We start from the raw sequence: 27,521 nt of genomic DNA, 5'->3' as shown, positions 1-27,521 counted from the left end.
TATATATTGGCTCAGTAAGAGCCTTTTTAAAAATGACCCCTCTCTCCACACACACACACACACACACACACACACACACACACACACACACTTTCATATAATCCATATATAGCCATTTATATGCATTTATATGCTAAAAGGTATTAGGTTGAACATTTATATGCTAAAAGGTTTTAGGTATCCTTAAGGGACTTAATGAATCACATCCTAAGCATAATTACATGCATTGAAAGTGGGGTATTCATATATTATTAAAAGATAGAAAACATAAGGCAGTATATTTTGTATAACCATATCCTCCAATATATCTGTGTCTGTGATAGTCACCAAAAAGTGAAAAGCATTTTTTTCCTTTTATTTGTGTATCTTCTAAGAACTATGCATTTCATATAATGTAATATATATTGTAATATCATATATTGAAATAAGAATGTAAAGATGAATGTAATTTATGGCAGTAATCTGTGCCTTAACACCAGACTTAGTTTCTACACAGGCTAAAATTATGGCAAAATTATTATATATTTAAAAAAATTTTTCTTTATAATCTGTTCATTTGTTATCATTGTTTGCTGCACCTGTGTTCTGTTGCTGAGCTGTAGTATATCAAGGTTCTAGACTTGCTTATCCATATTTTTATTTCCTTTTTTAAAAAATCCTTCTTTCTTCTGCCTACTTCTTCCTTCCTCCCTCCCTCCCTTCCTTCCTTTCTTCTTTCCTTCCTTCCTTCCTTCCTCTTTTTTAAATTTATTTAACATCTTTATTGGGATATAATTGCTTTACAATGGTGTGTTAGTTTCTGCTTTATAACAAAGTGAATCAGTTATACATATACATATATTCCCATATGTCTTCCCTCTTGCGTCTTGCTCCCTCCCACCCTCCCTATCCCACCCCTCCAGGCTGTCACAAAGCACCGAGCCAATATCCCTGTGCCATGCGGCTGCTTCCCACTAGCTATCTACCTTACTACGTTTGTTAGTGTGTATATGTCCATGACTCTCTCTAGCCCTGTCACAGCTCACCCTTCCCCCTCCCCATAACCTCAAGTCCGTTCTCTAGTAGGTCTGCGTCTTTATTCCTGCCTTACCCCTAGGTTCTTCATGACATTTTTTTTTCTTAAATTCCATATATATGTGTTAGCATACGGTATTTGTCTTTTTTTTTTCTGACTTACTTCACTCTGTATGACAGACTCTAGGTCTATCTACCTCATTACAAATAGCTCAATTTCGTTTCTTTTTATGGCTGAGTAATATTCCATTGTATATATGTGCCACATCTTCTTTATCCATTCATCTGATGATGGGCACTTAGGTTGTTTCCATCTCCAGGCTATTGTAAATAGAGCTGCAATGAACATTTTGGTACATGACTCTTTTCGAATTTTGGTTTTCTCAGGGTATATATGCCCAGTAGTGGGATTGCTGGGTTGTATGGTAGTTCTATTTGTAGTTTTTTAAGGAACCTCCATACTGTTCTCCATAGTGGCTGAACCAATTCACATTCCCACCAGCAGTGCAAGAGTGTTCCCTTTTCTCCACACCCTCTCCAGCATTTATTGTTTCTAGATTTTTTGATGATGGCCATTCTGACTGGTGTGAGATGATATCTCATTGTAGTTTTGATTTGCATTTCTCTAATGATTCATGATGTTGAGCATTCTTTCATGTGTTTGTTGGCAGTCTGTATATCTTCTTTGGAGAAATGTCTATTTAGGTCTTCTGCCCATTTTTGGATTGGGTTGTTTGTTTTTTGATATTGAGCTGCATGAGCTGCTTGTAAATTTTGGAGATTAATCATTTGTCGGTTGCTTCATTTGCAAATATTTTCTCCCATTCTGAGGGTTGTTTTTTGGTCTTGTTTATGGTTTCCTTTGCTGTGCTAAAGCTTTGAAGTTTCATTAGGTCCCATTTGTTTATTGTTTTTATTTCCATTCCTCTAGGAGGTGGGTCAGAAAGGATCTTGCTGTGATTTATGTCATAGAGTGTTCTGCCTATGTTTTCCTCTAAGAGTTTGATAGTTTCTGGCCTTACATTTAGGTCTTTAATCCATTTTGAGCTTATTTTTGTGTATGGTGTTAGGGAGTGATCTAATCTCATACTTTTAAATGTACCTGTCCAGTTTTCCCAGCACCACTTATTGAAGAGGCTGTCCTTTCTCCACTGTACATTCCTGCCACCTTTATCAAAGATAAGGTGTCCATATGTGTGTGGGTTTATCTCTGGGCTTTCTATCCTGTTCCATTGATCTATCTTTCTGTTTTTGTGCCAGTACCATACTGTCTTGATTACTGTAGCTTTGTAGTATCGTCTGAAGTCAGGGAGCCTGATTCCTCCAGCTCCTTTTTTCATTCTCAAGATTGCTTTGGCTATTCGGGGTCTTTTGTGTTTCCATACAAATTGCGAAATTTTTTGTTCTAGTTCTGTGAAACATGCCAGTGGTAGTTTGATAGGGATTGCATTGAATCTATAGATTGCTTTGGGTAGTAGAGTCATTTTCACAATGTTGATTCTTCCAATCCAAGAACATGGTATATCTCTCAATCTATTTGTATCATCTTTAATTTCTTTCATCAGTGTCTTATAATTTTCTGCATACAGGTCTTTTGTCTCCTTAGGTAGGTTTATTCCTAGATATTTTATTCTTTTTGTTGCAATGGTAAATGGGAGTGTTTTCTTGATTTCACTTTCAGATTTTTCATCATTAGTATATAGGAATGCCAGAGATTTCTGTGCATTAATTTTGTATCCTGCCACTTTACCAAATTCATTGATTAGCTCTAGTAGTTTTCTGGTAGCATCTTTAGGATTCTCTATGTATAGGATCATGTCATCTGCAAACAGTGACAGCTTTACTTCTTCTTTTCTGATTTGGATTCCTTTTATTTCCTTTTCTTCTCTGATTGCTGTGGCTAAAACTTCCAAAACTGTTGAATAAGAGTGGTGAGAGTGGGCAACCTTGTCTTGTTCCTGATCTTAGTGTAAATGGTTTCAGTTTTTCACCATTGAGGATGATGTTGGCTGTGGGATTGTCATATATGGCCTTTATTATGTTGAGGCAAGTTCCCTCTATGCCTACTTTCTGCAGGGTTTTTATCATAAATAGGTGTTGAATTTTGTCAAAAGCTTTCTCTGCATCTATTGAGATGATCATATGGTTTTTCTCCTTCAATTTGTTAATATGGTTTATCACATTGATAGATTTGTGTATATTGAAGAATCCTTGCATTCCTGAAATAAACCCCACTTGATCATGGTGTATGATCCGTTTAATGTGCTGTTGGATTCTGTTTGCTAGTATTTTGTTGAGGATTTTTGCATCTATGTTCATCAGTGATATTGGCCTGTAGTTTTCTTTCTTTGTGACATCCTTGTCTGGTTTTGGTATCAAGGTGATGGTGGCCTCGTAGAAGGAATTTGGGAGTGTTCCTCCCTCTGCTACATTTTGGAAGAGTTTGAGAAGGATAGGTGTTAGCTCTTCTCTAAATGTTTGATAGAATTCGCCTGTGAGCCATCTGGTCCTGGGCTTTTGTTTGTTGGAAGATTTTTAATCACAGTTTCAATTTCAGTGCTTGTGATTGGTCTGTTCATATTTTCTATTTCTTCCTGATTCAGTCTTGGCAGGTTGTGCATTTCTAAGAATTTGTCCATTTCATCCAGATTGTCCATTTTATTGGCATAGAGTTGCTTGTAGTAATCTCTCATGATCTTTTTTATTTCTGCAGTGTCAGTTGTTACCTCTCCTTTTTCATTTCTAATTCTATTGATTTGAGTCTTCTCCCTTTTTTTCTTGATGAGTCTGGCTAGTGGTTTATCTATTTTGTTTATCTTCTCAAAGAACCAGCTTTCAGTTTTATTGATCTTTGCTATAGTTTCCTTCATTTCTTTTTCATTTATTTCTGATCTGATTTTTATGATTTCTTTCCTTCTGCTAGCTTTGGGGTTTTTTTGTTCTTCTTTCTCTTATTGCTTGAGGTGCAAGGTTAGGTTGTTTATTTGAGATATTTCCTGCTTCTTAAGGTGGGCTTGTATTGCTATAAACTTCCCCCTTAGAACTGCTTTTGCTGCATCCCATAGGTTTTGGGTCGTTGTGTCTCCATTGTCATTTGTTTCTAGGTATTTTTTTATTTCCTCTTTGATTTCTTCAGTGATCACTTCATTATTAAGTAGTGTATTGTTTAGCCTCCATGTGTTTGTATTTTTTACAGATCTTTTCCTGTAATTGATATCTAGTCTCATGGCGTTGTGGTCAGAAAAGATACTTGATACAATTTCAGTTTTCTTAAATTTACCAAGGCTTGATTTGTGACCCAAGATATGATCTATCCTGGAAAATGTTCCATGAGCACTTGAGAAAAATGTGTATTCTGTTGTTTTTGGATGGAGTGTCCTATAAATATCATAAGTCCATCTTGTTTAATGTATCATTTAAAGCTTGTGTTTCCTTATTTATTTTCATTTTGGATGATCTGTCCATGGGTGAAAGTGGGGTTTTTAAGTCCCCTACTATGAATGTGTTACTGTCAATTTCCCCTTTTATGGCTGTTAGTATTTGCCTTATGTATTGAGGTGCTCCTACGTTGGGTGCATAAATATTTACAATTGTTATATCTTCTTCTTGGATCGATCCCTTGATCATTATGTAGTGTCCTTCTTTGTCTCTTGTAATAGTCCTTATTTTAAAGTCTATTTTGTCTGATATGAGAATTGCTACTCCAGCTTTCTTTTGGTTTCCATTTGCATGGAATATCTTTTTCCATCCCCTTACTCTCAGTCTGTATGTGTCTCTAGGTCTGAAGTGGGTCTCTTGTAGACAGCATATATAAGGGTCTTGTTTTTGTATCCATTCAGCCAATCTGTGTCTTTTGGTGGGAGCATTTAGTCCATTTACATTTAAGGTAATTATTGATATGTATGTTCCTATTCCCATTTTCTAAATTGTTTTGGGTTTGTTATTGTAGGTCTTTTCCTTCTCTTGTGTTTCTTGTCTAGAGAAGTTCCTTTAGCATTTGTTGTAAAGCTGGTTTGATGGTGCTGAACTCTCTCAGCTTTTGCTTGTCTGTAAAGGTTTTAATTTCTCCATCAAATCTGAATGAGATCCTTGCTGGGTAGAGTAGTCTTGGCTGCAGGTTTTTCTCCTTCATCACTCTCAGTATATTCTGCCACTCCCTTCTAGCTTGTAGGCTGTTGTGGCCTCTCCCGTTGCAGAGCACAGGCTCCGGACACGCAAGCTCATCGGCCATGGCTCACGGGCCCAGCCGCTGTGCGGCATGTGGGATCTTCCTGGACCGGGGCACAAACCCGTGTCCCCTGCATCGGCAGGTGGACTCTCAACCACTGCGCCACCAGGGAAGCCCTCCCTTGCTGCTTTTAATATGCTTTCCTTGTATTTAATTTTTGACAGTTTGATTAATATGTGTCTTGGCGTATTTCTCCTTGTATTTATCCTGTATGGGACTCTCTGTGCTTCCTGGACTTGATTAACTATTTCCTTTCCCATATTAGGGAAGTTTTCAACTATAATCTCTTCAAATATTTTCTCAGTCCCTTTCTTTTTCTCTTCTTCTTCTGGAACCCCTATAATTCGAATGTTGGTGCGTTTAATGTTGTCCCAGAGGTCTCTGAGACTGTCCTCAGTTCTTTTCATTCTTTTTTCTTTATTCTGCTCTGCAGTATTTATTTCCACTATTTTATCTTCCAGGTCACTTATCCGTTCTTCTGCCTCAGTTATTCTGCTATTGATCCCATCTAGAGTACTTTTAATTTCATTTATTGTGTTGTTCATCATTGCTTGTTTCATCCTTATTTCTTCTAGGTCCTTGTTAACTGTTTCTTGCATTTTGTCCATTCTATTTCCAAGATTTCAGATCATCCTTACTATCATTATTCTGAATTCTTTTTCAGGTAGACTGCCTATTTCCTCTTCATTTGTTAGTTCTGGTGCATTTTTATCTTGCTCCTTTATCTGCTGTGTGTTTTTCTGTCTTCTCATTTTGCTTATCTTACTGTGTTTGGGGTCTCCTTTTTGCAGACTGCAGGTTCGTAGTTCCCGCTGTTTTTGATGTCTGTCTCCAGTGGCTACAGTTGGTTCACTGGGTTGTGTAGGCTTCCTGGTGGAGGGGACTAGTGCCTGTGTTGTGGTGGATGAGGCTGGATCTTGTCTCTCTAGTGGGCAGGTTCACGTCTGGTGGTGTGTTTTGGGGTGTCTGTGGACTTGTTATGATTTTAGGCAGCCTCTCTGCTAATGGGTGGGGTTGTGTTCCTGTTTTGCTAGTTGTTTGGCATAGGTTGTCCAGCACTGTGGCTTGCTGGTTGTTGAGTGAAGCTGGGTGCTGGTGTTAAGATGGAGGTCTCTGGGAGATTTTCGCCGTTTGATATTATGTGGAGCTGGGAGGTCTCTTGTTGACCAATGTCCTGAAGTTGGCTCTCCTACCTCAGAGGCAGAGCCCTGACTCCTGGCTGGAGCACCAAGAGCCTTTCATCCACACGGCTCAGAATAAAAGGGAGAAAAAGTAGAGAGAATTAGTAGAAGTATGAGGAAAGAAAGAAGGAAAGGAGGGAAGGAAGGAAGGAAGGAAGAAAGAAAGAAAGAAGCAAAGAAGGAAAGAAGGCAAGAAGGAAAGAAAGGAGGGAGGGAGGAAGGAAGGAAGGAGGGAAAGAAGGAAAAAAGAGAAAGAAAGAAGATACAGTAAAAATAAAATAAAGTGTAATAAAGTTATTGAATTAAAAAATTCTTATTTAGAAAAAAAAAAAGGGACGGATAGAACCTTAGGACAAATTTTGGAAGCAAAGCTATACAGACAAAATCTTACACAGAAGCATACACATACACCCTCACTAAAAGAGGTAAATGGGGAAAAATCATAAATCTTGCTCTCAGAGACCACCTCCTCAATTTGGGATGATTCGTTGTCTAAAGGAGGGAAGGAAGGAAGGAAAGAAAGAAAGAAGGCAAAGTATAATAACGTTATTAAAATTAATTATTAAGAAAAAAATTTAAAAAAAAACCATGGACGGATAGAACCCTAGGACAGTTGGTGGAAGCAAGACTATACAGACAGGATCTCACACAGAAGCATACACATACACATTCACAAAAAGAGGAATAGGGAAAAAAATCATAGATCTTGCTCCTAAAGTCCAGCTCCTTAATTTGGGATGATTGGTTGTCTATTCAGGTATTCCACAGATGCAGGGTATATCAAGTTGATTGTGGAGCTTTAATCCGCTGCTTCTGAGGCTGCTGGGAGAGATTTCCCTTTCTCTTCTTTGTTCTCACAGCTCCTGGGGTTCAGCTTTGGATTTGGCCCTGCCTCTGCATGTAGGTCGCCGGAGGGCGTCTGTTGTTTGCTCAGACAGGACGGGGTTAAAGGAGCTGCTGATTCGGGGGCTCTGGCTCACTCAGGCCGGCGGGGAGGGAGGGGCACGGAGTGCGGGGCGGGCCTGCGGCGGCAAAGGCCAGTGTGACTTTGCACCAGCCTGAGGCCCGCCGTGCGTTCTCCCGGGGAAGTTGTCCCTGGATCCCGGGACCCTGGCAGTGGCGGGCTGCACCGGCTCCGCGGAAGAGGGGTGTGGAGAGTGACCTGTGCTGGCACACAGGCCCCTTGGTGGCGGCAGCAGCAGCCTTAGCGTCTCCCGCCCGTCTCTGGGGTCCGCGCTTTTAGCCGCGGCTTGTGCCCGTCTCTGGGGTCCGCTCGTTTAGCCGCAGCTCGCGCCGGTCTCTGGAGTTCCTTTAAGCAGCGTTCTTAAACCTCTCTCCTCACGCACCAGGAAACAAAGAGGGAAGAAAAAGTCTCTTGCCTCTTCGGCAGGTGCAGACTTTTACCCGGACTCCCTCCCGGCTGGCCAGCCGTGGTGCACTAACCCCTTCAGGCTATGTTCAAGCCGCCAACCCCAGTCCTCTCCCGGCGCTCTGACCGAAGCCCAAGCCTCAGCTCCCAAACCCGCCCGCCCCGGTGGGGGAGCAGACAAGCCTCTCGGGCTGGTGAGTGCCGGTCGGCCCTGATCCTCTGTGCGGGAATCTCCCCGCTTTGTCCCCCGCACCCCTGTTGCTGTGCTCTCCTCCGCGGCTTCGAAGCTCCCCCCTCCGCCTCCCGCAGTCTCCACCCACGAAGGGGCTTCCTAGTGTGTGGAAACTTTTCCTCCTTCACGGCTCCCTCCCACTGGTGCAGGTCCCGTCCCTATTGTTTTGTCTCTGTTTATTCTTTTTCCTTTTGCCCTACCCAGGTACGTGGGGAGTTTCTTGCCTTTCGGGAGGTCTGAGGTCTTCTGCCAGCCTTCAGTAGGTGTTCTGTAGGAGTTGTTCCACGTGTAGATGTATTTCTGGTATATCTGTAGGGAGGAAGGTGATCTCCACGTCTTACTCTTCCGCCATCTTCCTCTCCATTCCCTTCCTTCCTCTTTACTTGTTTTCCCATTCTAGAACATGCATTAAACTATACTGTACAAGTGTAATAAAACTAGGTGATATGAAGAATACAAAAACTAATTTCAGAACAGCTCTGCCCATCAAAATCGTACAACCTAGAAATTGAAATCACATGCATATTAATAGGTTTAGGTTTGTATATAATAAGAGCATTAAGAATCATTTTGATGGGTTATTTGTGTCTTCAAAGAAGTGAGAGAGCTCTTTATACTGAATATATGAGGCAAAGCTTGATGAAGAAAGGGGCACTTGTGTGGATCACAAATGGTGGATGTTGCTCCAAGGTCTTGAGATAAGAAACACAGCTGTTCAAATGATAGGCATTTCAACTTTTTAGTACAACAGTTAAGGAGGTTGTTATATTGCCCCATTCAGTAACTTTATAAGTTGACTACTTAGAAAATTGTTCTGACTTTGTAGTTCTAGGGTAATTAGAGCGGAGAGTTGGCTCCCAGTTTGCATGCAGTGAGGCTGATTTTATATACATTTTAAATATACAGATTAAACCAGGCTTTCAGAGTGCCTCAATCTAAATTCAAATGGAAATGAGCCAAACATCTTAAATTATTAATTAAAATGCTCTCAGAACTTAAAACTTATGTTAAGAATTTCAATCCCATATTGATGATAAAAAGTTATGATACACTTGTGTTAGCTGTACTCTGGCTGGATCAGAAGCTTTCGCATTTTGCAACAATGCAATTTTTTGATAGACATCTCATTACATTTTATAAGGACACAGGAACAAGAGAAATGACTTAGTATGCTGTCATTATTTTTTATATTTAAAAAAACTCAATTTGGGAAACGTGAGATTACAGAACTAGGGAAGATTAATATTTTTTATAAAGTTGTTTTATAAAGCTATTTTTATAAATTTTTAAAAGTTTTATTTATATAAAAAATAAAAACTTTTTATAAAGTTCTTTTTATACAGAAATAAAAGATATCTTCATTTTTACCGACTGATGTTTCCTCCTTCACTCAGTAAGATACCATTTCTGCCAAGTCAAAACTTTTAAGGTAACAGTGAGATTAGCAACATACCGTGAATCTTCTCTATTATGATGAGGAAGTAAGAACTCCATTCATGTCTTTTCATGCTTTTCTCAGTCACATTGCCATTCCACGCTGGCATTCACAGCTCATAATACTTATTTGTAACGAAAAGAAATTTAGGTTTCTTCATTTGTCAGCACTCTCTTTTACTCTCTCTCTCTCTCTCTCCATATGCATTTGTCTCAATGTGTGTTTGTATATATATCAGCTGTGACACATGTAGCTTCATTGTGTGGTATAATTAAAACATTTCATGTTCAGGTATAGGTTTAAGGCTTAGAAGGAATTTAATATTGTTAATATTAGAGTTTTTCATTACTGGATGAGTTATTTAGCTTGAAGGTAAAGGAGAAGTGGTTTAAAAATGGAATGGAATGGAATAGAAGCCACAGTGATGTTCATTCATACCTCAAACGTTAAGCGGAGACCAGAAATGAGGAAAATATGTAAAATTTAAGAGTAGTAGAGGAGTGATTATCATTGAATATCCCCAAAGCAAATGAGAAACACTTACCATGTACAATTAGTTCCCAACATCTGTTCCATGAGCTTCTATTTCTTTGCTATACTGGAATCATTGTTCGAGCAAACTGTGCTTAGCCCGAGGGTAAGGAACATAAATTATGTATAATGTGAATAGTCTTCACTGAGCCAATGTGGCTCAGTATGTACTTCTCTCATTCATTTTACTGGGTTTTCCTCATATAATTACTAGTGGACATATAGCATTGTATAAATGAATTTTCAAATAAAATTAGCTAAATGTACTTACAAATATACAACCTCTAGCTTAATGTACATTACAAAAGTAGTATTTTTAAATTATTTCATAAATATTAAAATATTTCCTTGGGGGTATATAAGTACACATATGCCTAAGTTACGAGAGTCAGGTGGAAAGAACTATCCTGTGAAATAACCTAGCCCTGAAAATGAATAACACAAACTACAGTCTCAAACACTCTTAGGACCTCCTTTCTCATCTACACTGCTTAGTTCTGTTGTATGTTTACTATCACACCCTCCTGTGCATATCAGCTTTTGTTTCCTTTCCTTTAAAGTAAATTTCTTCAAAAGGAGGAAACCTGAGCTTTATATTTAAACTGCAGCCACATGAAAAAGAACAGACCTTTCTTTCTGGAACTAAAGTTCACAATTCTAGGACAAAACTCTCTGATTGCTAACACTATGGTAGATGCCCAGATGAGTCCATGAATATCGGACCAAGCTGTTTAAAATGGCTGCTCCCGGTCAACTATAAAGACATGGGAGAGAAATATTACTCAATGTTAAATTTATTCTATTGCTAAATTCTATGTTCCAAACAGAAAACGCTGTCAGTGCACATAAATATGTGAGTATGTGCACGTTCATTTTCCTCAAACCTCAGAGTTAAGTTGTTTTTCCTCCATGTTTGGCTCTCTCTTTGTTCCATACACACACGTACACACATACCCTCTGATATACAAGAACAGGAACTTCTCTTCTGAACCTAGGAATAAAATTGTTGGGTCACAGAAAGAGATGATAAGTTTTAGTAACTGTTTCTTTGTACACATAGTGCAAGCCCATAGTGCAAGGACATTTCTAACAGAGACCTCTGAACAGATACAAGATATATCTTGCTGTACTAAATACTGATTCTTAGAGCAGGTGAAAAAATAAGATGACTTTGGCATATAACAGTATTTGAGAAGATCTTTTAATTGCTTTGTACTTATTATAATTTTGCTTTGTGTAAAGGCTAATAACATATCTGGGGCCATAGCCCCAAGAAAAACAACAAAAGAAAAGGAAACAATGCATTTGTCTAATTGTTTTCATATATTTATATCACAGTTCTTCTGGATACTTTTTAAATGTATAAAATATTATATAATATTATGAATGAGAATGGAGATAAAAGAAGAAAATAAAGATGGGGATAAAATACCTGAGGCTAAAAAATGCGTGTTACAATAATATATTCACCCATCAGTGATGAGGTATGCTTTTAAATCTAAGCTTTCTGATAGCTAGTGAAAAAAAAAAAGAGCTATTTCCAGCCAAAAATTTCAAAATATCTATAAGCTTAAAATAAATCCATTACTTAAGAGAACTACAATTCCTAATGGATCATGCAGGAGTTAATCTGGAGTGGGGAGATGCTTGCTGGAGGGAATAGGAAAATATAAATGACATGTATATGGTGTGTCAGGTCATTAAATAGAGTGATTAGAGAAGGCTTCATTGAAAAAGCAACATTAGAGTACAAAGCAGAAGGTAGTAAAAGAACAGATTTTGTGTCTTTCTGGAGAGGGAGATCCTAGGTAGAGGACATAAGGCAAATGTACTAAGTTTGGAGTGTGTTTAGTCTATTGGAGAAATAGTTTGTAGGCTAGTGGCTAAAAGAACAGAATCAAAGCAGGCATTTTAGAATAATATAAGAAATTGGCTTTTATTTTCAGGGAGATTGGGAGCCACTAGAAAGTTGTAAGCTGACATATTTTAGAAGGGTAACTCTGGCTATTGTGTTGAAAATGGACTATGACAGAGCAAGGTCTGAAACAGAAAGATCATTTGGGACATTATTGCTGTACTCTGGTCAAGAGATAATGTTCACACAGACCAAGTTGATAACAATAAAGGTAGTAAAGCAAAAAGGTCAAATCTGGTTATATTCTGTATATAATAGTATTTTCTCAGAAACTGGATATGGGACATGAGAGACAGTGAGTCAACAATGACTAATAAAATTTCTTCCTGGAAAAATTGCAAAGAAGGAGTTTCCTTTTTCTGATGTGAGAAAGACACCATGAGGAATAGGCATAGATGTGTGTGGGAAGATCCAAAGCTCATTATGATGAGATCTCAATTTGATTTGCTTATTCGACATATGAGTGGAGATGTGGAGGAGGCAGTTAGGATGTGTGTTTTTGGTCCAGAAAAGAGGAAAAAGACATCTGGACTGGAGATTTATATTTGGGAGTCATGAGTCAAGAGTATATATAAGCCTGGATGAGACAATCAAAAAAGAAAAAAAATGCAGAATATATACAAAGAATAAAGTCATGGAGACAAGTATGAATAAGCAGGGGAGACCATGAGGGAGCAAACAGTGATGTGAACTAAGTCAGAAAAATATGGTATTCTGAAAGGTAAGTGAGAAGAGATATATGAAGGAGAGGGTGATTAACCATGTGAAATGTTGGTGATAAAGTTGAAGATTGAGAACCAACTACCGAATTTAAGAACGTGGAGGCTCTTAATAAGAACTAGACAAAAACTTTTCTGGTGGGACATCGGGTTGAAAGCCTCACTGGAATATTTTCAAAAACATGTAAGTTGAGGTGTGGCAGAGGGAGTATGAGCTACTCTTTTGAGGAGTTGTGCTGTGAAGCAAAAATTCTTCATTTACTAACACAGCAATGTCATATAATAGACATTCGGTCTTGAATGTGCTTTCATTAGATGAACGTCATTTTTCATCAGCTTTGAGAGCAGGGGATCTTTATGGGATCACTCAATAAGGTTGTATAGGGATTTGTTTAAATCGAGAGAAAAGATTTCTTAAGGTGGAGAGAACAGCAGCTGCCCGGTGGGAGGAAATAGGGGATCTGGCTCAATTTTTTAACTGCCATTCTATAATCATTATATTTTTAAAAAAATGTATGGTATGGTCTGTTTCTTTATTTCAGTTGCATCAGTTTGATGGTCTGAAAATAAAATCTTGCAGTATTCTGAGAGTCTGAACCTTTATCATTTTCATATGCCTGTGAATTGGATATAGTATAATTCACTTAGAGTTTATAGTTTATCATTTAGCCCAGCTGATAGAGTAAGTAAATACTGATAAGCATTTTGACCTCAGTAATATGACCTCCCTTACTTGCTAGCTTGTTCACTTTTATTTACACCAGGAAGAAATGGCCTTTGCTTCATGACAAATTCTCAGTGATAACTGTGAATAAACTGTTGCCCCTCCCACTTTTATTTTCTGTTATGCATATGCACAGTCTTCTCTTTTTTTCTCTTGGGTTTCATGTATGCTTCTATCTTAGTTAAAAAAGTGACATTATGTTTTAAAATGTGTGGCTAGTGTTCCAAATTTAATGAAATAGTATGAATAGCACCTTTATATGCTTCAATCTGTACAAACTCCCATCCCAGTGACAGTGAGATGAAAAGTATTATTTATTAACTATGTGCTTTTACTTACATCCATTATTTTTCATAACAATGCATATTGCTGATTACAAGAACCTGGGAACTTGCCTAAGATCAAAGATTTAGTAAGTAGTGGAGCCAAGATTTTGAACATAGATCTCTTGGCTTTAGGGCTGTCTTAGCTGTCTAATGCTGCATAACAATATTGAAATAAACAGTATTTTACAACACACATTTATCATTTCACAATTACTTTGGGCCCGGAGTCCAGGCATAGTGTAACCAGTTTCTCTTATGGTGTCAACAAGACTATAACCAAGGTGTTGTCAAGGCTACAGTCTCAGCTCAGACTTGGCTAGGGAAGCATCTGCTTCCAAGGTAACTCGGGCTTGGCAAAATCACCTTCCTTGTGGTTGTAGGACTGAAGTCTTCTGTATCTGACTGCCTGTCATCTGACTACCCTCAGCTCTTAAAGGCTGCCTTGCTTCCTTGCCATGTGGGCCTCCCAACATGGCTAATTGTTTTGTCAAATCCAGCAAGGGAAAGAGAGAGAAAGAGCTTCAACAAGATAGTCACTAGATTCTCATGTAACATAACCACATAATGTACACATAAATATAACTTCCCATTACCTTTGTCATATTATTTTGATTATAAGCAAGTCATAGGTCCCACCCACACTCAGGGGAAGGGAATCACATAAAACCAGGAGGCAGGCATATGGGGGTACCTTAAGAGTCTGTCTACCATGGAGTCATTTTAGCTTCTGTAAGCTCAGGATACAGCTTCTTTCTTTAGAATTCTTCCCTCTGCCACAGTGGAAAGAAGGTACAATATTTGTCCCAAGGGATTCTAGGTTAGTATGTTCATTTCTTAAACTGATACTCCAAGTCTCACCTGAAGTTTTATTGGGTTATCCTTAATGTCAACTATCTATTTTCTTTTATGAGTTGTTAGCTATAAGGTCAGAGACTATATCTATTCTTATGGCTATAATTTAGGAAAATTAGTTCTAAGGTCAGGTAGTTGATAATTACATTGTACTATTCTCCCTGTATCTTTAGAATTGTTTCCATTTTAACCCTTTAAATGTTGTCAGAAAATTGTAGGGCACAACAATCCAAATAATGAATTTATACATCAACTGGATTTTTGTGTGAGTTTCCCATGAACTCAAAACGAAACTAACAAGGTTTTCGTAATTTCACATTTTTTTAAAGATTTATTTATTATTTATTTTATTTTTGGCTGCATTGGGTCTTAGTTGTGGCACACGGGATCTTTGTTGAAGTGTGCAGGATCTTTCATTACGGTGTGTAGGCTCTTTGTTGCAGTGCATGGGCTTCTCTCTAGTTGTGGCACACAGGCTCCAGGGTTCGTGGGCTCTCTAGTTGTAGGATGTGGCTTCCAGAGCATTTGGGCTCTGTAGTTTGTGGCACGCAGTCTCTAGTTGAGGCACGTGAGCTCAGTAGTTGTGGTGTGTGGGCTTAGTTGCCCCGCGCCATGTGGGATCTTAGTTCCCTCACGAGGGATCGAACCCACGTCCCCTGCATTACCACTGGACCACCAGGGAAGTCCCCGTAATTTCATATTTAAATTAAAAATTTTGTGTATTTTCAAGGTGAACTCAAGATATAGGGAAGGGATATCTAAACTGTGAATTAGTAAACCTGGGATTTGGTATTGGATATGGTTTTATTAGCTATGCCACCTTGGTCAGGTTATTTCAATGCTCGGGGTAGGGAAATTTTGAGATACCAGAGGTTTGGCTTCGTTTTCCATATATATATGATATATATATGAGATGGTAGGTTCTTTTCTAATTCTAAAATTCTGTGATCTTATTTTTAGTTGAGCAAATGAACATGCCTACTACATCAAAATGCATAACATACATACATTTTCTTAATATTTTATTTACAACAGAATAGAAATAATAGCAATTGTCTAAATGTCAAGATATTTATATCAATTTCTAAGGAAAAAGTTAAGACTAGAAGGGAAAAAAATCCCTTTATTCTTAAAGTTTTATACTTGTATGCCTATTCCATACTTGATATATCACCTGTTATGCATCGTGAAGTAAAATATAAGTAAATAAAAGGTATTGTTACTTAAGTAATGTGAGTGAAGTACACTCGAACAAAGCTACCCATTTTGTAATGGTTTGTTCTTTTGAAGTAAATAAAATATAAATTTTAAAGACTAACATAATTTTGCAAAGAAGTATGCTTTTAGTTTTTGTAAGTTTTAGTCTCATCACTATTGACTTGATTGGTATCATTTTCCATCTTTAGCAAATATTTTATGTGGCTAATATATCCCCAGCATTCAAACACAGCCCAATTAATATTGCTATTTTCTTTATGAAGTTGCTGGATACACATATATTTCCTTCCCTTTTACCAAGTAGTTATCTAGATATGATATGAACATAGGCTTAGCTAAAATGTGTAGTTTATATAATTGTAAACCAAGAAGTGTGAAAAATCAAGAAAAGTCCAGGAAAGTTTCAACAAAGATGAGGATTTGAGCATAAGAAGAGTTTTACTTAGCCTGATAATCTTCGAATCTAGATTTTACTCAATAAACAACTACATAATGGCCATGCTTACTGTTTAACCTCACTGAAAAACTATATATTAGCTATAATTTCACTTTTTAAGAAACTTTGTTTTAATCAAATAATGTACATTTGGGAGCTTTGTTTATGGTTTCATTTGCAAGGAGTAATATACAAGAAAATGCAACAGATGCTTCTGCCTATATGATGTAGCTGAACATTCTTCTAGTTGACTTAAACTGGGGAAAGATTGTTGGGAGAGATTTTATGCAATTCATATTGGTTATACACCTTTGCATAATTAATTGTTTTCTAGCAAGTAGTGTGTTCTGTGCACAGAGTGATTTTCTTATTTTAATGTTCGGAATGAACCCAGTCAGTTACTCTTACCCTGTAGAACTTACTCTTTCAGAGTCATTGAATTAGGTTAATTAGAAAGGCAATGGACCCTTCTCCTCACTGCCACCTCCATAGCATTTTTAGAAAGTAACCCACTTGTGTTATAACTGCCTATTTAAAGAAGCAAATACAATATTCAGGAATATATTAAATATCTAGTTATGATTTAGTTCCTATAATAAATGTGTGTGTGTGTGTGTGTGTGTGTGTGTGTGTGTGTGTGTGTGTAGTCCCTAATAGAACCAAATGTGTGCTGGGGATGAGTAAAAAGTGTTCAAGCTAAAGATCACTACTACTATGAATTTGTGAATAAGATCCTTTTCTTGCCATCAAATCTAATTTTAGTTTCTATGAGCAAAATCAAAATTGTGTGAAGTTAGAAAGTGGAAAGAGTGGGTCACTCCCTAGTGATAGCAGGGATTGCCTATCAATCCTTGGATGGATTGCCATCACCAGAGACAAAGAATTATCTTTACAAGTTTACCTATAGTGAGCATTCTCTCCCTACCTTCTAACTTCCCAGAGAGATTACTTTGCATTCAAATCCTTTGGGCCCCTATGAATTCTTCAGATGGCTTGCCACACATGCCTTAGCTTTGTGACATGAAGAGTAGACTTGGTTTGCAAAAACTTCTAGGACATAAAATAAGTCATTTTGCTTTAGTTTCAAATGCTTTTGCTTCCAAAATGGAGTTAATATAATATAAATATATATAATATAATTAATAACAGTAACAACAATAAACATAATTCACATTTGTCAATTGCTTATTCTATACCAGGGACTGCAATCAGTACTTCACATGCATTATCTCATTTAGTCATCAGATCAACCCAACAGCTCTTCTTTGATGCAAATTATCTTATACACATTGGTAAATAGGGGAATGGAGTTGGTATAAGGAAGGGATTTTATTGATTCATATGTTATTTTACAGTATATTTATGTTTTAACATATTCTGGGCACATTTTTATCACAGTTAAAAATAAATAGCTATGTAAGCTGATCTTAAGAAAAAAGCTGAAGATCTGCAGCACCTTTATTTAATGCAAGTAGAGTTTACATTAGTGTTTATGATTGATAATATGTTAATATGGAGAAGCTGTGGGTACAGATGAAGGAGGTGTGAAATTTTTTTCTGAGTTTAAAACAATAGATTAATGAAGAAAGCTAAATGCTGGATTGAATTTTCAATTTCATTGAAAAAAATCTGCATTTAGAAGCAAATGACCCTCAATACCTACTTCTTGAAGGAAGAAGCATAAACCCCAATATTTAAGGCTGTAAATATTGACTATGATGCTTGAAGAAAATATCATTAAATACTTAACTGTGCTAGTATTTTGATTGTGACTGTTTCAGCTTTCGTTAGTGCTTTCGATACAAGAATACAAGTTTTTTTTCAACTGCATACATATGGTGCTATAATAAAAAATACCTCTTCCGTTGTGGTATTGATTTTTGATATTGTAGAAGAGAGAAATTGAAGGTGAGTAGTTATGTAATCTGTCCACTTTCACATGGCTCTTAAATTGTGGATCCAGGATTAGATTCTAACTCTGTCAGTTCCAGGGCCAGCTCTCTTCACTTCTATGACATAAGTGTCAAACTAAGTGAATTCCTTTTTCCTGATTTCAACCATTGTTTATTATGCCTTCCCTTCGTGAACCTGCATAGAGTGTATGTACACTAGAGAAAGACCTGCTATTACTGCTGTTATGCATTATGAGTCAAGGCATAAATGTTAATGTTAGTTGACCTACTTATTATACTTTATTTTTTTCTTAATCAGAAAATATAATCCCCTTTAATTTCTTAATTACATATTGAAAACACAGGCCAAATAATTTTTCAAAGGTTAGTTGTGTGAAGTATTTGTAAAAGAGTGTATACTCAGGCCTAGAACATATTTGTAGACCAGAAAATGCCATCATTGTCTGATCTATACTTTTGGATGTAATATCTGTAGATTATATATTTGCTAGTTGAGTAGAAAAATGGCAGGATCAGTTTCGCTCATATATTTATATATATGTGTACTAGTATGTGAAAAAGTAGAAGTAAATAATCTGCCATTTAGACAAGTATGTGTGTGAGTGTGTATTTAAACATTATTTAGATATATTGTTATAAAAGAATGGTTCATTTCAACATTCCCTAGTGAGATAAAGCTCATTAGTAATAACATGATAAAGAGCTATTATAGATTATTATTATTACTATTATTATTATTAACTTGCTGAGAAAAATCTTCCAGAGTCCCCCCCTTTTATTTGTAATTGTGCAATGATACAACATTGAAGCCAATTTTGTGCCTTATGAAAATGCATATTGAAATACATATTGCATTATTATTCTTCAAGCTAGATTCATATTTATAGATTATATATTCTTGTATGCTATCCTAAGGCAATGAATTTTCTAGATATGTGCCATTTATTCTAATGTCCTTAGGAGGGTACATTTTATTTGCATGGCCACATCTCTTCTTTATACCATAAGTTTAGTAAAATGGATCAGCTGAAAATGATTGCTGTAAGCTATAGTACATTATTGTTTGTCAAAGGGATCATTGCAGCATGGGAAAAAAGAGGGGATTTGTATTGCATCAGTGCTATTTGCATTCAATTTTTAAAATAGACGGAATCTTTAACAGAGTTGGAGAGATTAGAGATCTCTCGCTTCAGCTCTTACTCAACAAGTGTCTACAATTCAGCCCACGGAAAGAATAATAAGAAAGCAAACATTGAAATGTCACATTAAAATAGTATGTTGTTCTAGTTGAGTACCCCAGACATGTCTTAGAGAAGAATGGCTTCTATTGTGTATCTGAACACTAGTTTTGTCTTTCACATTAAGATTTATGGTTTATGGATTTGCTCTAAGATAAAAGATGAAGAAGCAGTTCTCACCATGGGAGTCTCTGCTACTTCTTTATCTCTTCCTTTCTCTTATTTTCAGGATATCTCTTTTCATATCAGAAGTCTTACTGAGTGAATTGAAGTATCAGCCTCTGTTATTATAGGCTTTCCTTTTGTTCAGGATAAAATTCAGTGATAACTCCTGTGAGAAGTGATGGATAGGGCGGGGAACAGATTCATGCTGTTAAAAGGATGCAAGAAATAGATGATGAGACTCACCAAGTGTTTGAATCTGTCTCCCACCTCATCTCCCCAAAATATCATTTATAAATAGCATTATAAAGGTATTTTTGCCTTTTTGAAGCAGGACATTTTCTATATCATGACAGATATAAAGTTGAATATCTTTGGTTTGAAACAGATTTGCAAGTCAGCTGGGGTTTAAGCATATGATCTTTGTTAAAGAATGCATACAGGTAGAATATATTTTCAAGTAATTCTCTTTGGTTTGCAGGTACTATTCTGGTGGATAACATGCTGATCAAAGGGACTGCTGGAGGACCAGAGCCAACCATAGAACTTTCTTTAAAGGACAACGTGGATTACTGGGTATTGCTGGATCCTGTTAAACAAATGCTTTTCCTGAACAGCACGGGCAGAGTTCTGGATAGAGATGTTAGTACATTTTTTTTCTTTGTCCCTCTGTTACAACTTAATCATCATTTAAATATCTGCATGTATTTGTTGATATATCAAATTTTTGTTATATAATTTGAGTTTATTTTCTGTGTTCATCAACAAAAACCTTTTTTTTAACTCCTTGAAAGAAGAAAAAGAAAGAGGAACCATCTGTGTCTGAGAGACCCATTGTATTCCTCTTCTGACATCCTGGAAGCTTGTCAGACTTCTGAATAAGGAGAGAACAGAGTGCTCAGAATAAAGGGGTGGTAACCTTGGAAAAGCAGGATACGCACAGCCCAATTCATGGCAGAATTTGAGAGTACAACTACATGTTGGCTTGAGGACAGAAACTTTAGTTGAACTACTAACAGGAGGGTGCTCTTCAAGCAGTAAGTGTTCATTGAGAGATGAATGGCAATGTGCTTATAGAGCTGAAAAAAATGAAAAGAAGGTGAGCAGAAGTTTCCTGGCAGTGTCCCAGTCCAGTTGCTCTCAGGCAGTATGACCTAAGTATTTAGGTATTAATAATACCTAAATAACCAAAGTTAAATGTCTTCTTTCTGAAAAAGTTAAAAAACTTGAGTAGATTTAAGTAGCTCAGTAATGTAACTTTAGTCTCACTTATTTGCATTCTAGTCTTGAGTGCAGAGAAAAGTGTGTGTATGTATGTGTGTGGGTGTTATAACCAGTAATTGTACAGGACCTTGGGAAAACTTGAGAAGTACATCTAAACATGCCAACTCCCAAATTTCCACTTTATAAAATCGAAATGTCAGATATTCAACCTAGGGAACCTGAATCATATCACCACAGTGTTCGGGATTTATGATTCACTTTAAATATGTGTGAAGTAGATGATCCCTAATCTATTGCATATCTAAAATTCAGAGTCTTTAAGAGCTTTGTGTTGAGGTGGGCAGTAATAGGACTCTCCCACCAGCATGGGCTGCCCTGTACACTTGGGGAGGCCCATAATTCAGCTGACTGAGCAGTGGGGACAGATGTGAGAGGAGGATATCAGTGGAGAACAGGAATGAGTCTGTTGGCTCAACCTAGGGGGGGAAAAGTCATCCTTGATGCTGTTCCCATCTCCATCATTGCCCTCACTCACTATGTCGTTTCATCATGGCAACATTTTTCACACCCCACAATTTACAGTTTTGTCTGAGTGGTTAAGAAGGCGTAAAACGGAATAAGGACAGTTGTTATCTTAGAATTTATCTTGCCTTATCTTAATTTATCTTATAATAAGTCTTGCTTTTATGAAAGCAATTTGATTAATGGCACAAACTGGCAAGGTGCAAGAGTCTCCCCAAGCTGTGTTACTCACAGGCATCCTTCTTTTTTTAAATTACATTATACTATATTATATTACACCTGGTTTCAGGTGTACAGCATTATAGTTCAAAATCTGTTTACAGAGTGATCACCACCACAAGTCTAGTTATCATCCATCATCGTATGGTTGACCCCCTTTACTTGTTTTTCCCACTCCCCACAAGGCATCCTTTACTGGCTTTAAGTAAGAATACTCATATCCAAGTCATATGAATTTTATAATGTAACATGTTTGGAGAATTATAGAATATTTATCTATTTTAGGCCACTGTCATTTTATATTTTGTTTCCTTTTTTAAAATCACCTATGATTATGATAATTTACTTGTTTACTGGTAAATTACTTTCTTTTTGGAATCAGTTTTTTTTCTCAATTTGATATTAAAAAGCGTAAGTTCTAGGTCTGATTTATGAGTCAAAGGAAAAGATAACCTTCAGTATTCATAAAATGCATTCCGTGTCTCCAACCTACAACATTGTTTTAATTTTAATTACTTACCAAAAAGCATCTTCACTTTTTAAGATACTTATCTGTTTCCTTGGTATTATTGTTTTTTAATTTCTGATAAGGGCAGCATTTATTGGACATTGGGCAAACTGAAATAGTATCATGGGAATACACTGAAAAATTGATTTGACCTGAAAGAAATAATTACAAAAATGTGCACACGTATCATTTAAAGAACCATCCAGGCTTGTTTTTTAACACAATAATCAAAAATAATTTCCTTTCCATTTAAAATGTTCTTTTGGATTAGAAATGCTATGGTTAAGTTAAACTTGAAAAGATGTTTTACAAATTAAAGTGTTGTCATTGGACACCTACCTGAAATTAGCTAAAGATGCTGGAGAATAGGACACCTAAAGAATATTAAATGTTAAATGAATATGGCAGAGGGAAATCTGTAAAGAAAAACAAAACAAAAGAAAACAAAAATATGCTTACATATTTGCAATGTATTTACCAATTGGCAAATCAACTTATTGAAAGAATGACAAGATAGTAAATAAAAGATGTTCTAAACATTTATCTAATTATTTAGATAATTTATTTATAATTATATATAATTATCTAGATAAATATACAATTATTTATCTAAGTGAATTCAAGCCTGTATAGTTAAAGAACGTCATGACAAAGATCTAACATTGCCATTTTGTACAAGTACTCTTACAGGGTGGTGGGACTTACAAAACCGGAATTAAAATAGACACAGGACTTGGGCCGGGCCTTCTATGAGTAGGGGCACTTTGCAGCTTTTTTTTTTCCAAATAGAATTTGTGACCATGAAGGAGTGACAGATAAATAATAAGATGTTATGCCTTTATTTTCTTTCCTGGCAGCATTAGTTGAGAAAGGTTGATGAGGAAAATGCTTTCAGTTCAGGGTAAAAAATAATAATGTTAATTAAGAATGCCCTCAATCCAGAAATTCAAAGTGTGAGATTAAATGGTTTCTGTTACAAAATTAAGATGGTAGAGCCCTCACTGACAGAGAAATCAGGAAGAAGAGAGGAAAAGCCAGATAGTAATACCAAATGTAAGATCAAGGCAAGATTAACTAGATAGAGCATGTATTTTTAATACAGTATCATTTAAAGTTAGCTGAGTATAGATGCTTTACAGAATTATTGAATGTTAGAGCTGAAAAGAAACAAAGTTTTGCTAATTCAGTATTTTCTTTCATAAACTGTGCAGTAGATTTAGAGATAAATATATAGGTAAAGGGCCAGTCTTTAAAATTTAGCACATGTCTATAGTAACATGAGAAAAATGAAACAAAATAAAACAGAGGAGTGATTTTTCCCCCAAAGTTAAGTGTATTCATTTTATTCTGATATCATCCCCTTTTCACATTTTTAGATTATTTGTTTTAGTTCTGTGAAAAATGCCATGATTATTTTGATAGGGATTGTGTCGAATCTGTAGATTGCTTTCGATAGTATGGGCATTTTAACAATATTAATTATTCCAGTCCACAAAAAAGGTATATCTTTCCTTTTATTTGTGTCATCTTCCATTTCTTTCATCAACATCTTAGAGTTCTCAGAGTACAGATCTTTTATCTCCTTGGTTAAATTTATTCCTAGGTATTTATTCTGTTTAATGCAGTTGCAAGTAGGATTGTTTATTTGATTTCTCTTTCTGATAGTTCATTATTAATGTATAGAAATGCAACAGTGTTCTGTATATTAAATTTGTTGTATCCTGAAACTGTACTGAATTTATTTATTAGTTATAGTAATTTTTTTGTGAAGTCTTTAGTGTTTTCTACATATAGTATTATGTCATCTGCAAATAGTGACAGTTTTACTTCTTCCCTTCCAATTTGGATATCTTTTATTTATTTTATCTCGTCTAATTGCTGGCACTAGGACTTCCAATACTATGTTGAACAAAAGTGGTGAGAGTAGCATCCTTGTCTTATTTTATTTTATTTTTTTTGGTATGCGAGCCTCCCACTGCTGTGGCCTCTCCCTTTGCGGAGCACAGGCTCCGGACGCACAGGCCCAGCGGCCATGGCTCACGGGCCCAGCCACTCCGAGGCACGTGGGATCCTCCCGGACCGGGTCACAAACCCGACTTCCCTGCATCGGCAGGCGGACTCTCAACCACTGCGCCACCAGGGAAGCCCCCTTGTCTTATTCTTGATCTTAGAGGAAAAGCTTTCAGCTTTTCACCATTGGGTATGATGTTAGCTGTGAGTTTGTCATAAATGGCCATTATTGAACAGGCTGGCTCAGGCTGCGGCCGCGGCAAGTTGCATCGTTTTCCAGTCTGTCCGTGAATGTTGCCACCTGAGACAGAGCCAGGATGTTTGGGATGCTGAGCAGCAGCTTTGAGGATGATCCCTTCTTCTCTGATTCTTTTATGGCACACTGAGAAAGTATGCGACAGATGATGAGAAATTTTTCTGAACCTTTTGGAAGAGACATGTTCAGCATCTCTGATGGTAGAGGAAGAGCTTGTAACTGTATGGGACATGAGGATGGAGAAAACTCCTTGACTTGTACAGATGTCAACCCTCTTCAGTCAATGGACCAAATAATGTTAAATATACGAAACAGTATGCAGGAATTACAAAGAAACTTTGGTCACTTTTCAATGGATCCAAATGGACATTTGTTTAGTTCTTCCTCAGTTATGACTTATTCCAAAGTAGGAGATGAACAACCAAAGATTTTCCAGACCTCAACTCAAACTCGCAGGGCTCCAGGAGGAATAGAAGAAAGTAGGAGGGCACTGAGAGATTCTTGAGAGTGGACTAGAAAAAATGGCTGTTGGTCATCACCTTCATGACCAAACTCATGTCATTAAAAAGTCAAAGAATAGGGCTTCCCTGGTGATGCAGTGGTTGAGAGTCCGCCTGCCGATGCAGGGGACATGGGTTTGTGCCCTGGTCCGGGAAGATCCCACATGCCACTGAGCAGCTGGGCCCGTGAGCCATGGCCGCTGAGCCTGCGTGTCCGGAGCCTGTGCTCTGCAACGGGAGAGGCCACAACAGTGAGAGGACAGTGTACCGCAAAAAAAAAAAAAAAAAAAAAAGAAAAAGTCAAAGAACAGCAAGACTGGAGATAAAGAGGTCAATCAAGAGTTCGTCAATATGAATGAAAGTGATGTTCATGCTTTTGATGATGAGTGGCAAAATGAGATTCTGAAGTACCAACCAAGGGGACACTGGTGCAATCTAGAAAACTCTAGGATGTGAAGCATTGGTCATGAGAATTCAGGATCCCAAGAACTTAAAAGAAGGGAGAAATTTCATCTAAGTCCAGCCATTGAACGTGGGAGAAGATCAAATGTTTCTGTGGACAAACTCAACATCAAAGGATCACCTGTGAAAATCAACAAAAAATAAATAGCATTGCATTTGATTTGTTTAGTTTTGGTTGTTTGAACAGAGAAAGTAATGGTGCATAGTAATACATGTAAGACCAATCGCTTGTTGTTAAATCAATACTATGTTCTTAGCAAAAAAAAAAAAAATTGGCCATTGTGTTGAGCTATAGTACCAATCTACCAACTTTGTTGAGAGTCTTTTTTTTTTTAATCATGAATGGATGTTGAATTTTGTCAAATCCTTTTTTTGTATCTATTGCGATGATCATATGATTTTTATCCTTCATTTGGTAATATGGTGTATAATTTGGATTGATTTGCAAATATTGAACCATCCTTGCATCCCTGGAATAAATCCCACTTGATCATGATGTATAAACCTTTTAATATATTGTTGAATTCAGTTTGCTAATATTTTGTTAAGAATTTTTGCATCTATGTTCATCAGGAATATTGGCCTCTAATTTTCTCTTTTTATAATGTCTTTGTCTGGTTTTGATATCAAGGTAATGCTGGCCTCATAGAATGAGTTTGGAAGCATTCCTTTCATTTGTATTTTGTCTTGGAATAGTTTGAGAAGGATAGGTATTAACTCTTTAAATGTTTGGTAGAATTCCCTTGTGAAGCTTTCTGGTTCTATACTTTTGTTTGTTGGGAGTTTATTGATTATTCGTTTAATTTCATCACTAGTAATTTGTCTGTTCATATTTTCTATTTCTTCCGTATTCAGTCTTGGAAGATTATATGTTTCTAATTTGTTTATGTCTTCTAGGTTGTCCAGTTTTTGACATAAACTTATCTATAGTAGTCTCTTATCATTGTTTGTATTTCTATGATATTAGTTGTAAATTCTCCTCTTTCATTTCTAATTTACTTTATTTGGGCCCTCTCTCTTTTTCTCTTGATGAGTCTGGCTAAAGATTAATTTTGGTTTTCTTTTAAAAAAAACAGCTCTTAGTTTCATTATTCTTTCTATTGCCCTTTAGTCTCTATTTCATTTATTTCCACTCTGATCTCTATCATTTCCTTTCGTCTAATAATTTTGGGCTTTGTTCTTTTTCTGATTCCTTTAGGTGTAAAACTAGGTTGTTTATTTGATATTTTTCTGTATCAATATAAATTTCCCTCTTAGAACTGTTTTTATTGTGTTCCATAGATTTTGGAAAGTTGTGTTTATATTTTCATTCTTCTCAAGGTATTTTTTTAAATTTCCTCTTTGATTTCTTTGTTGACCTATTGCTTATTTTTTTAGTACCATGTTGTTGTCTCCACATGCTTGTATTTTCTGCAGTTTTCTTCCTGTAATTGATTTCTAGTTTCATACAATTGTTGTGGGAAAATAACTCAATATGATTTCAGTAATATTAAATTTATTGAGACTTGTTTTTTGGCTAGCATGTGATCTATTATGGGGAATGTTCCATGTGGACTTTAAAAGAATAGGTAATTCTGCTCCTCTGGATGGGATGTTCTATTGCTACCTATCTAGTCCATGTGATACAATGTGTCATTTAAGGTCAATGTTTCCTTTTTGCATTTCTGTCTGGATGATATCCATTTGATATAAGTGGGGAATTAAAGTCCTCTACTATTATTGTATTAGTGTTAATTTATCTATTTATGCCTTTTAATATTTGCTTTATATATTTAGGTACTCTTAGGTATATATATGTTTAAAAATGTTATATCTTATTTAGTTGACCTCTTTATCATCATGTAATGCCTTTGTCTTTTGTTATACTCTTTGTTTTAAAGTCTATTAATTTAAAGTCTATAATTATTGTCTCATGAGCAATATTCTCTATTCACTATTGGACATAGGATAATAGTGGTCACAATAAAATCAATAATTCAAATTGCAATAAAAAATATAATTCTGGCACAGTCCTGTTATACTTATCTCAAAACTCTGGGCAAACTTCTAAAAGATTTGAATAGTGAAAAATTGTGTTCATAACAATCCCAACATTTAAAAAAAATTATGGAAGTATAGTATAGTTGATTTACAATGTTGTGTTAATTTCTGTTGTACAGCAAAGTGACTCAGTTATACATATATATATTCTTTTTCCTATTCTTTTCCATTCTGGTTTATCACAGGATATTGAATATAGTTCCCTGTGCTATACAGTCAAACCTCGTTGTTTATCCATCCTTTATATACTAGTTTGCATCTGCTAATCCCAAGCTCCCAATCCTTCC

At 36.4% G+C, this 27,521-nt stretch overlaps 1 protein-coding gene and 1 pseudogene across 8 annotated transcripts in view; both read left to right on the top strand.

Moving 5' to 3' along the window:
* Positions 1–27,521, top strand: part of PCDH15 (protocadherin related 15) — a gene marked incomplete at both ends in the record, with an annotated part of 708,164 nt that overhangs the window by 238,836 nt on the left and 441,807 nt on the right. For all 7 annotated transcript variants that reach the window (XM_082854334.1, XM_082854333.1, XM_082854332.1 and 4 more), the window contains one exon: positions 19,975–20,135. In XM_082854334.1, coding sequence (XP_082710460.1) covers positions 19,975–20,135 — 161 coding nt within the window. The remainder of the gene's footprint in view (positions 1–19,974; positions 20,136–27,521) is intronic.
* LOC309971822 (myeloid leukemia factor 1-like) lies at positions 24,294–25,338 on the top strand (annotated as a pseudogene). The gene is made up of 2 exons: positions 24,294–24,830; positions 25,044–25,338. The product of its transcript is annotated as a myeloid leukemia factor 1-like (transcript).

The sequence above is a fragment of the Leucopleurus acutus genome (assembly GCF_964270905.1).
Source record: "Leucopleurus acutus genome assembly, chromosome: 14".
NCBI classification, from domain to species: Eukaryota; Metazoa; Chordata; class Mammalia; order Artiodactyla; family Delphinidae; genus Leucopleurus; species Leucopleurus acutus.
Note: the sequence above shows the minus strand (reverse complement) of the source record. Positions and strands in the feature narration are given on the sequence as shown.